Source organism: Pezoporus wallicus, unplaced genomic scaffold, assembly GCF_028554395.1.
Source record: "Pezoporus wallicus isolate ANWC-B61680 ecotype Strahan unplaced genomic scaffold, APGP_CSIRO_Pwel_v1 scaffold_3294, whole genome shotgun sequence".
Lineage (NCBI taxonomy): Eukaryota > Metazoa > Chordata > Aves > Psittaciformes > Psittacidae > Pezoporus > Pezoporus wallicus.
This window is the reverse complement of record NW_026635478.1, coordinates 10,146,044-10,158,425: the sequence shown is the minus strand read 5'-3', so window position 1 is coordinate 10,158,425 and position 12,382 is coordinate 10,146,044. Positions and strand designations below refer to the sequence as shown.

At 38.0% G+C, this 12,382-nt stretch overlaps 1 protein-coding gene across 4 annotated transcripts in view; it reads right to left on the bottom strand.

The window, feature by feature from the left end:
* Positions 1 to 6,441: 6,441 nt before the first annotated feature.
* SCUBE1 (signal peptide, CUB domain and EGF like domain containing 1) overlaps positions 6,442 to 12,382 on the bottom strand; it is a 206,305-nt gene continuing 200,364 nt past the window's right edge. For all 4 annotated transcript variants that reach the window (XM_057427313.1, XM_057427331.1, XM_057427322.1 and 1 more), the window contains 5 exons: positions 11,665 to 11,826; positions 10,007 to 10,204; positions 8,966 to 9,118; positions 7,840 to 7,919; positions 6,442 to 6,725 (listed from right to left, as the gene is read on the bottom strand). In XM_057427313.1, the coding sequence (XP_057283296.1) occupies positions 6,573 to 6,725; positions 7,840 to 7,919; positions 8,966 to 9,118; positions 10,007 to 10,204; positions 11,665 to 11,826 (746 nt within the window). In that variant the 3' untranslated portion in view covers positions 6,442 to 6,572. The remainder of the gene's footprint in view (positions 6,726 to 7,839; positions 7,920 to 8,965; positions 9,119 to 10,006; positions 10,205 to 11,664; positions 11,827 to 12,382) is intronic.

Genomic DNA, 12,382 nt, shown 5'->3' with positions numbered 1-12,382 from the left:
ATCTGCATTATACTGGTGTATGGAGCCTTTTTCATGTACACAAATAAACATCAGGCAGGGAGATCCATTCCATTTTACGTTTATTATGAAAGCAATTTTAACAAAAAATTTATTACATGCTTCATTCTTAGCTTTGACATGGAAATCAAAGCTATTAATATACAGAGGCAAAAGGAAATGTATTTTCTCATAAGGTACATTTACAACAACCTTTTCTACTACAAATCTGACAGTATTATTAGAATATTGGTAAGGCTTAGACCACTGTGTTTTATTTTCTAAGTATCAAATTTTGTACAGTTATTCACTATCTTTGCCCTAAACTACCATGGTACATTTCGTATGGAAATAGCTGTTTGTACATAATTTACATTGGTAATAAAGCTTCTGAGTCCCAGCAGCATCTATAAGCATTTAGTTCAAAATGTCACTCTTGCCCAGTGAATCACACAGAGCAAATCAGTATAGGAACCAATATTACACTCCAGGTATTCTCCCCCAAAACCTAATCTACCAGAAATCCCTGCTTAACTGATGATGGACGTAATCATAGTGAATTTTGTATAGGTGAAGCTACCACTGACCTCGGTGGCAGTTTTGCCTAAAAAAGGCTCTATGATCTGATCCAGTATGAGGTTTTATCACTTCCACTGCTAGCTGGAAGCAGAGAGATGCCCTACTTTTCTTTGTCTTTACACTATACTTGGGCATCATCCTTTGGATTCCCTTTTATTTCTGAGTTTTGTGTTGTTTCTTATTATAACAATGGAAGAAGAACTAGTACTAACTTTAAAATATTCTTTATATGTTATGAAAATGATAAGCACTTCAGAATGACACTTGATAGTCAGTTCTCTGAAAATCAGCAAGTTAAACTGCTCCATAAAACTCTTCCTATGATGCCAGTGTGACTGCAGAATAATAAGAGCAGTAACCTGGAAGGATGAATCTGGCTGCTGACCACATCCACCCCAGTCTCCTACAGTACCTTTTTCATCATTGTGCTCAGTATCTGCTGCTGTCAATGCCAATTAATGGCCTTTCTAAGGTATAAAACATAGAAAACAATATTTACAAAATAATTTTAATTAAAAAGTAACAAAAACAAACTCTAAAAAAAGATATTTTCACAATCACTAAAATAAACTTTAATTAAGCAAAGCCACTTCTTTTTCTAGATATTGAGTAATTCAGCTAAAATTGAACTGCAGTCATTTGTATGTCTTTAAGGTTTTTATGTCCGCTTTCTGAATACAGATGGTTTAAATTATTACATCTAAAGGTACTTCTGTACATTTTACTCTTGTATATTACATATTAATTTTATAGATTAAAAGCTTAGTGAGGAAAAATAATAAATAAATGAAAGAACAAACTGTAATTGTATATATTCAGGTACTTAGATAACAGATTTTTGACATTTGGAGTTCATCGCCCATTCTGTTTCTATTCAGATGAAAAATGTTATGGTAAAACATGAGACTTCTCTCTGAATCCAAGTCTCACATTGAGGAATAAGTTCCTACTACCTTACAGAAATTTGCTTTCTTCTGTAAAGTCTTACTGAAGACAAAAGTCTCCCCCTCCCTGCCAAGTGCTTACAACAGTCTTGCATCCTAGAAAACAGTTTCATTAAACTCTCAAAGTACTGAGAGTCTACAGAACTTCTCCAGTTAGTAGCCTCCCTGTCAATCAGTGGTTTTAAACTATGACAAAAATGCAGCTACTTGAACTCATGACACAGGTACAAGTAACTGTGTGTGTTGCTCATTCCCATCACTAGAAAAGGGAAAATCCAGACCCCTGAGGTGGCTGAGAATTCACCACTGGATTCACTTGTTGAAGATTTCATTCCAGCTTCTTTTTTAAGAGCGCTCAAAGGTATTTAGAGTCCAGACATGGGAACTGTCACAGAGCAGCTGGGTTTTGCTGGCAAATACCAGTCAGCAGTTCTTATGTAAGAATTAAACCACTGCTTTTGCTCCTGAAGTTTGTAACTTGTTATCTGCAAGATTAAAACTGGACTGTTCATATGGATAAGATTAACCTGAGAAATCTGGATCAGTTGTGTGTGCTTATCAGCAGGGCAGGGAATGGGGTTTGGCTTTCCTTGTTGAATGTTTAATGCATGTAAGCACGTTCCTTATTCATGTGGCTGCATCTTTGCGTTCTGCTTACAGACACAGGGCTGCAGGTGGGCAGCTGACAACTCAAAATGCAGACTCTGAAAACTCTGTGACCAAGCCTGTATGTTTTTAAGATAGTCTAAAATGATATTAACTAAACTAAACCTAGCTTACTAGGTAAGCTAGTTTTAAGTAAGCTTACTTACTTTTAAGTATACCCTAGTATGAAGCTAACATATAGGAAAGATAAGTCTAAATCTTTAGTAGTTATATTGTACCGTAATTTAACTTTATCCTATGGGGAGGCACAATGAGGAAATATGTTTCTTTTGAAAAGTTGGTCTTTAGGTAAAAATCCAGTGTTTGCTGGGGGAAGGAAGGCAGGGCAAGAAAATGAGCTGAAAGAAGACTTCAGCAGCTTTAAATCTGGTTTCAGTGAGCAAAATCATCAGGCAGAATAAATCTTGCTACTGCAAGCAAGGTGCAGGTGGCAACCCATTGAGCACTGAATGCTGATGCTTCCTGTACTCAAAGGACACGCACAGGCACTTTGCCACAGCAATCACACAGGACTTAGGGCTTGATTAGCAACTTCTGATTGCTGCAGTCTCCTGGACCACAGCAGGTGTGCAGGCAGTGATGTGATGCCACAGGAGAATGTTTAGGGATGATTCACCACCACCTCACTAAAAGTAAGTGCAGTATTTAAAGCAGGAGGAGAGGCTTAAAATTCTAAGTGCTACAGGTGCAGCTTTTAAGCATACAGGCATTTGCAAACTGAAAATGAAAAGCTCATTTTGTGATGTGGAATTGGGCAATCACAAACGGACACTTCTTCGGCCTTGCTGTAATAACACATAAATGTGCTGTTGCACCTATCCTGCACACAATATGTAATTCTATAAGAGCAAGTACAGGGCTGTATTTATTGAATATTTTTAAATGCAATATTTCATGTTTAGGTTAAAAGCCAAAATTTTCTACTCTGTGATGTGTTGATTCATTTCACAAAGCTGGTTTTCTTAAAGGCTATATTTCTATATACCTATATTTCTCCTTCTATGGTTTTTTGATTCCCAAATGTGTCTAGGCCTTCTCCATTGAAGAAGACATTCCTTGTTGTACTGTTGTTTTATAGTAGCAGTATGTTCCCTTCTGACAATGAAGGCACTCTATACCTACATTAACAAGTGAAGAGCTGAGCTCACATTCTACTTGGTGACCACCAGTTTTTGTAACTGTAAATCTAGTGTGAAAGTAAAAGCACTTTTAGAGTTCATGTAAAAACACTGTGCTGTTGTACAGATCAGCTGAAGTCAGTTCAGGCAGTATTACAGACCACCTGTTGTTAAGTATTTCATTAGAAATTTGCACATCCATTTCTATGCAAAGCCGCAACATTCAGACCTGACTCATTTTCTAAATACACGTGAAACCCTTGTATATTCCGAAACATTTCACTTTGATGGCCAGATTATTCTCCTTCTTCTTTCAGCAACACAAAGTCTGCATTTGCTACAGAAATCCTCTAGTGCCCTGTCCTGACTATGTACTCCATGCCCTGAGATGGCTCCGGGGAGTATGAACTAACTCACACTCTGAGGATGTCTGTCAGGATGAACGAATGTGTTGTAAGTAAGGGCAAGTGGTACCAGAGCTAAATGTAGCTGATCCCTCCTGTGTTCACCTCTCACAGCTCTATGAAAGCCCCACTAACAGGGGCCATGACCGGGACATGTCCCTCTTGTAGTTGCTAACACTGGATTCCAATATAGCTAAAGAACGTGGAAAATGCTAGTGGTTTCAGGATTTGTAAGGCAAGGACTTTCAGACCCACTTCAGAGAGGAGGTTTGTTCAGCTTGGCACCAGTGTCATACCATGGTATTATGTCCAAATATGTGGGCTGTTAAGCAAAAATTTAACAAGGATTTTACTAAACTCACTGCACAGCATCAGGTTCCAAAGTTCACTCACTAAAGTTTGAAATACTAACAATCACTGCAAACCATTCAGCAAATGAGTAAGTTATTTTTCTCTGTATCTTTCCTATCTTTTCCTTCATATGTTTCAGTAGAGTGGCTGCACTCCTGACCCATTCCGATCATTCTGAACTACCTGTCAGACTTCGGAATATTGTTCAGCTGAAGTAGTTTTTTAGCTATGCACTTTTACATAATTGAGTACCTAAAAAGATTTTTTTGCCTTTTTAATTATTTTCTACAAATAACTCCTGTTAAATTAAAAAATACATACAACTTTCTTTTCATTCCAGACATGCACTGAGTCTAGGACTGCTGAGATGTACTCCTTCAAATGTCCACCTATAATAACCCATGATGAATACTTAAAAAAGTAGTTTCAACATCTTCATAAAAGGTTAGGTTTAACAGCCTTTAACAAAGGACTTTTGTGGAGATGCTACATTTTAAAATGAGGGTTAATATATGAATATATATATATACTAAAGAGAAATTTGTCAAAGACCTAAGATCCATGAGTGGAAAAGATGAGTTGTCAGACCCCAAGTTGAACCTGTTCAGGCACAGAAAGAAAAAAACTATACTCTTCAACAGAAAAGGAAAGAAGGGAAGCAAAATTACAAGATGGCTAAGTAGGAAACCTCAACAGAATACTTAAGAAATGGAATATTCAACCACTTGTAGCCAACAGAAACCAGATTTGTAAATTTAAACAGTACTTGATCAAAGACAAATGTGTAACAAGTTAATCGTAACCACCCATAATGTATGTCTTTGAGAGCATTCAATCGTATGTTAAACTAAAGGGTAGATAGATATGCAGAAAAAACCCTGAGCCCAACAGTGAAGCAAAATGGTGTGCTAGTCTCTTTCTGAGAGTATGCTAGTGTGATATTTACTCCATGTAATAAACTTGTAGGATCAAAAGGGAAAGTGATACACAAAAGGAAGGGACTTTAGAGTAAAGAGGCTGAAATAGTATTAAAAAAAGGCTACTCTCTCATTGAAATTATCTCCTGTGCTAGAAAACACAGGATTTATCATCCTCTCAAACCACCAGTACATGTCACTCCGTAAGGAAGGCTTGACCACGAGGCTAATGCTTTCTTGCAGCCCCTGTGGCTCCTGTGGTTGCAATTCTGTGACAAACGGGAGTTGCAGGTCTCTGAAGACTGCAGGGCCTGCTTTCATCTGCAAAACTGTGTCCTGTTCACCCCTCACCTCCGCAGAGCCTGGGCCTGTGACACAGGTCTGTTCTCAGCATTTCAGAGGTGGCAGGTCCTACAGAAATTCCTCCTCAGTGAGGAGTTTCACCTCTGTGCATGTCATCCTCACGGTTAACCCTGTTGGTCTGCATATGAGGGGTGCCCAAAGAAGAGACAACAGCTGACCCCTTACTGGACAGCAGTTGCATCTTAACTGATGTTATTTCTCCTGGAATAATATATGTCAAAAGAGACTGTCCCAGACTAAACCATTATCCAGTATTACAAAACTCCAAAAGGCTTCACTTTGTTGTAAACAGAAGTGACAAGTACTTGGAGAAGTCATTTAATCATCTAAGCAAAGTTACAAATAGATACGGGTAAATAGGGTGAGTGGGATTTAAGACTTAAGCATGAATAATATTTACAGTAACTAAAGATAACATTGCCAATGTACCCACAAATAGAAGTATATATTTATATATTTATATATTGTAATTAATTAGATGCTCTATTAACAGAAAGAAAAACAAGACTACTACTGCTGTTGTTCATTTCTCACCTATCCTATTGTAAATGCCTTCAAAGGGACCAATTGGTGTATGGAAATCCAAAGCTAAATCTGTTTCAGTGAAGTAACTGAGAGTGGCAAACCTCTGAAGAAGTTTAGAAGAGGACAGATAAAAACATTAGGAGGCCAGAACAAGGAACTCAAATCTCATGTAAGTCACAAAACAAAATTATACATCTGTGGTTTTTTATTTTCTTTTTTTTTTTCTTTTTTCCCTTTTGATGTCTACCTGGACAGAGGTTCCACTCAGCCTCAAAAGACAGACAGCAAAATTTAGATAGTTTTTTCTTCTAGAGATTCAAATATAAACTTCAAGTGCAATTCAAAATGCGAATTTTATACTACATACTTCTTTCTACAACAGAATTTATCTGCAGGTAGTTTAATCCAATTTGAAGAAATTCCTTCTTTGCTTGATTAAAGTTATTGTTGATGAAAAAGAAAAAGCTAGAAAGAATACTTTCTATCTCATGTAATTTCAAATGGGAAGTGAAGATACACTAGTGCAGACAGAAATTTGGATTTTTCAACTAGATGCACTTTGAATGCTTACATTATAGGTATTCTTCAATATACAACTGAAAACAAAGACTGCAAAAAAGAGCCTTCAAATTAGCAAATGTTTCTACTACAGAGGAAAGACAATATTTGACAGGAATGCAAAATAACCAACAATTGAATACCACTGGACTACTTGTATGGTCGTAGAAATCTGGAAACTTTTGATCGCAGTAGCTTTATAAATGATCTTGGAAACATCTCTTTTGACTCTTGTGCTGTGTACTTGAAATAGTTTTGTGGGTGTGCCAGTACATCAAAGAGAGCTTTAATCAGTTTCTTGTCCTGTGGGTGACAACATATATATTTGATAAAATTAGGGTCTGGATTTAGTGCCTGCACAGCTTTCAACATTAATGAACAACAATCAGGGTTTTTTTCAAAGCTTGATTCTGGGTACAGCATTGGAGGGCAACTACTCCATGTTGCTGTGGAGTTTTATACTGATACATCTTTCTGCTGTGCTGGATAGTTTTTTTGCAATTAGCATTCCTGGAAATCCCTGAGAGGGCAGCAGCTGGGTTAACCACAAACTGCTTGCAAAAGTTAGGCATTAGGACTGCAGACTGCCTCTGGCTGCCCTTCCAGCCTGCTCCATGCTGTTGTCCCTTCCCTCCCCAAGCAAGAGAGAAGGCTGGCCTTCCAGTGATGCTCAGCTCCTCTCCCGTACCTTGGTAAAGCCTTGGTTCAGAGCCTCAGCTGAGCCTGTGCCTGACCATATGTATCCACTGCAGCTGGGACCTCAGCAACCTCAAAGCTTTAGTGAAAGAAGACTGGCAGGGCTGGCCAGGGGAGCTGGCTGACACTCAGTTCCTGTCCTTCCAAGTTGGATATTTACATGGCTGAATTTTCCTACCTGAACAGCCTTTTTTCAATTTGAATTAGTTAATTGTTAGAGGTGGCAGCCTAGCAACCTTCCTCCACAATTCTCTCCAATGCATGGCTTGCACCTTTGGAAAACCATTTCATGGACAGCTTACAATGGGACATTATGGTTATGTCTTGTTGAGGCAGGTTGGTGATTGAGGCAAATACATTTCTTAAAGCACAGGAAATGCCAACTTAATGACTCATTTAAACACATGCCAGAAGGCAGGTCTTCAAACAATAGTTTCTTTATTCTTGGTTGACTAATTTTTCTAACATACAATCATATTAGCGTACCTTTACTTTAGCTCCTGATTCAGCAAAGGACTTAAGCATACGCTCAGCCCAGCTGAGCTACTGAGTCTATGCTCCTCCAAATACAGGCATAAACTTCAGAAGGCAGTGAATTTAATTTGAGGTCACACTAAAGCTTTAAATATTGTGACCCTGTCAGGGTAATGAGAAGTATCTTGGGAAAATATTTTGTAAAGGGAATTTTTGCTTAGCCTTGGATAAAACAGAACTTTCTCACCTTTAGAATTTCTTGATGATTTTCTGATGCATATAATCGTCCATCTCGAACAATGTCTTCTATTAGTTGTTGGTAATCCTCTGAAAAATAAAGATCAGATGAGTGCCTGTTTGTGACATCCTTTGGAAGGGTAATAGCCAGACATTAGTTAGCACTTCTCTTCAAGACAGTGGAAAAATTTAGTATCCAGCTAATTATTCCGTGTCTCTCAAGCTGCTGTAGTCTAATCTAAACACATTGAAATTTTTCACTGCTTTAGAACACTAATTTTGAATTACCCATATAAATACTAACAGCCCCAGAACACTACTCCCTTCAGATAATGTTTTATTATCTACGTTCTAGAGATGAAGAAACAGGACCAGGGATATAAAATAACTGTCAGAGGTTATATGTGAACTCAGCAGTACAGCCAGAAGCAGATCCAGATTTCTGCCCTGAGAACAGCTATCATTTTGATTCCAGAATGACCAACTTAATCCAGGTTTTCTCATCATTCACAAAATTTCACTGGTGTTTGGAAAAGAGAAGAACTAACAGCTGCCAAAGGTACCACAGAAAAGTCTTTGTTTCATTAAAAGAGAAATCATCCCAAAGTCCAAAATACACAGCTTAATACATAATTTATGTGACAAACCAGGGTGTTTTAAAATGTGGATTTATGAAAGTGGTTACTGAAAGGATATTTCTTTTTGTATCACTTTTTTTTTCTTTCTCAGTTGGACTTGTGATTTTATTAATTTATAATTTTCAAAACTGGCTGTGTTACCAATAGGATTGATGAAGGGGCTTCCCAAAATGCACAGAAAATGTTATTCTCATTATGCATACGATAAATGTCAATTAAAAAGAGTCTTATTTAATTCAGTGGCATATGGATTAAGCTTAAAGCATTCTGTGTAATGTGCTGTCCATCCTTAAAGTATTGGAAAAAGTAACAAAAATAGAAGTAGGTATTATTTCAAAGTCTTTGCAAATAGTTTTAATGTAATTCTCTGGACTAAGAATGAGTTACATCAAGCTCTTCCTCTTCCTCTCTCCCTGTAATCAGTGTATGAGATGTTCTACAAGACGATTTTCTGCAATTCAGATATAACACAAAGGTGGAAAACAATGCAATTCTCACCATCGTAAGTCACGTAGGGGACCTGAAATCCTTTGCCACTGTTTCCTTCATTTGACTTGAACTGAATCCAGAGTTTCCTTGATCTTGAGGTAAATGCAATAGGTCTCTCATAAGTCTGACATGTTTCATATGTAGTGATCGAAGTAGGAGAAGCTAGAAAGAAGGTTAAATAAATAAATGTTCTTTATAAAATAACTTTTTTGCACCCTTCTTGGGAAGTGACAAATGTCAAATTGACACTATGCTTCTCAGCTGACATTCAGAGCAGAAGCTTCTTGTGATAGAAGGGATAGAAGAATCTTGGAGATTCAGCAACAGATCAGCAGCAGCTGGATGCCTGAACAGGACTGAAGGAGGAGTGCATCTCATTGGCGCCTTATATTCAGAAGTTGTTGAATTAACTTCCTAAAGACACAACACATAGAATCATAGACTCATAGACTAGTTAGGGTTGGGAAGGACCTTAAGATCATCTAGTTCCAACCCCCCTGCCATGGGCAGGGACACCTCACACTAAACCATGTCACCCAAGGCTCTGTCCAACCTGGCCTTGAACACTGCCAGGGATGGAGCATTCACAACTTCCCCACTCCTCATAAAATTGGGAAGACTTTGGATTTCCTGTGGGTGTCAGGTGTATCAACCTGTGTCACTGCCCAGATTTAGCAGTAACTGCAGTGCACACATACTTGCAAAGGCTACGTTAGAGTACAGCTTGTACAGATAACACGAGATAGCTCTCCCAATATAACTTAGCATAGCTTTGTTGAGTTCAGTAATGGCAGTGATTTATCCCATGTCATAATTGGGCGAGACAGAAGCCCATTAACTGCTCCGTGATTCAGCCAAGACACTTCAATAATTAATATATGTCTGTTAATTTTTATTGATACACTGTTCTGTTTTAATTTGCTGTGCCAAGTTCATTCAACAATCCTTTTAAAAACGCTGGATAAATGAAGAGAGTTCTCCCTTCAGTATGAATTTTCCACTCAGCCAGTTTGCAGTAAATATTTCTATAGCCCATGTCTGGCAACTTACCACTTTTTCTCATTACTAAAACGTCACCACATTCATCTTCAATTGGGAGAAATATCTCAGGTACTACGATGAGTATTCTCCTCTTTGGGGGTGGGTTTATATTCCAAATGCATTCAACATTAGCTGGGTAGTCTCCAGGATAGTTGGGCGATTCAATGTAGCCAGTATAATCACCAAGTTCTCCTCCACAGTGCTGGTCTGTGGACAAACATGAATTAGCATTTGTTTTAGCCCATTAGCTAATTTGGGGTGTTCTTCTAGATCTGTCAAGAGCAAGTCTAAACTCCTCCTTGTGGCTTTAGAAATGCATACATTCTCCAACTGCCTCTTTGTTTATCATGGAGAGCCTTTAAAGGAATACTTGATCTGCAGGGCTGTTCCAACTGATTTGCAAAACCTTAATTTCCAGTGTATAGGCTGATTGAACACATCATCCAGGCTGCTTTAACACTTGATTAAGAAATGAACACAGGTAAGTGAACATGATACCACTGTGGAGGTTATCACAGAGTGGTTGCCACTGAGACCGTCCTGAAATGCAGAAGGTATTCTGGTTTAACTTCATTTGGTTTTTAAGCTGATTTAGCTGAATGAGTGTGATGATCTTAATAGCCAACCTTATCTTAATTAAAGATTTGCCTGGCTTTATTTTAGATTAAACCAGTCAATAAAGAATCTCCACTGATGGGTCAGTTTCACTTTCTGAGTTTTCAAATCTCCTATTGAATTTGCCACAGAAGCCTGATTCGGTAAGTTACTTAAGCTTGATCTTTCCAGGCCTAGTCATAAAACTGGATACATGTTCAAATATTTTGCTTAATCCAAGCCTCAGAGATCATGCAAGATCAGAAACTGACTTGCAAACAGGGAATATCTAAGACAGCAAAGTGACAAGGGTGGTTTTATTTTATAGGAAAATCATCAAACTTTTCAAATCCCTTACAAATATCTAATACAGTTAAATTACATTAGAAACGATGAAGGGCTTCAAAGACACGTGGGACATAATCAGAATAAAAACTTATGACAGACTTGCACATGAATAGTTTGTTTAGATGATGCTACCTAATTATTATAGACACCTTCTCTTAAATTAGCATGGTAGAGATGAAAAAAATTGCTTGCCTAAAAGAATCAGTCATTCACAAAGATCAAACAAAATTGCACTGGAATCTTTGGGGATGTTTAAAATGGTAATTGAAGATAGGAGGCTGAGTACTGCAGAAATGCCTGCGAGAAGATTTCACTGTCATAAGCGATTAGCTGGTAGTTGCAGTATGCATGACCATCTCTCCCAGTATTTTATAATTATTATAAAATGGCAGTTGCTTTGATAGACAATACTGTGCTCTGCAGAGACATGGAGGAATATGCATCACTGCAAGATCCCTTACAAGATCTGGGACCCCAAAAGTTCTGTAACTTGCTGCTGGCACTGTGCCAAATTACATTAAAGCTCAACCAGTCATATGCATCAGGTGGTAGTTTTCCAGGCTTTTTTCTCATTGTTTTCCCAATTTTTACTATTCCTTCTGACAATAGGTGAACGCTAACTAGCAATTAGAGAATTGAAGTCCAGCCTGACAGCTGGAACCTTCAAGCTGCAGTTCACATCTGAAGATATGCGTCATCTCACAACTTGTATAAAAGTAACTTACTTTTGCAATGCGTAACATTAGTGGAACCATCAAAATCTGTACTTGTGTTCCCAGGGCAGGTGATGCAGTAGTTTTGACCAAACTCAGGCTGGTATGTTCCCACAGGGCATCGGATACATCTGTGTGTTGTGGAGTTGTAGTAGTGCCCAGGAGAACAATGAACTGTAAGGTATGAGATGCGTTATTTTCAGGAAGTAACGATCTTCAGTGCACAGAAAACTTTCTTCTACCCTGGATATATACCTCACAGTCCCAGTTCTGCAATATACTTACTAGGCCAGAAAAAGCAAAAGAAGACAACAGCTCCCTGTGTTTTGCATTACAAACGACCTTCTAACTAGAATTATGTTCCAAAGACTAGAGCTAAACCCTTACAAACTAGTAAACATGCTATATTTGTCTCTGCATTTAATACAGTGTTTTCCAATAAGTTTGTAATAAATGGAAGCTGATACTTATCTGCCTAAGCAATAAAAATGCCTTTCACACTAGCGGGAGAGATGTTTCTATCAGTGTCTGTTTGCCAGGGCCACCATGTCATTCCAGTAACTACACCAACATTCATTTGAACAGATTCCTTCTTCAGCCTTTGCACTGGAAGTTGACATTATAGAACACACAACGTGTTGCGTGCTTACAGTTTCTAGCCCATTAATAATCAGTCCTTCATGTAACTTCTGTAGTGTTTAGTTTTTCTCATTTGATAAATAAAAATATA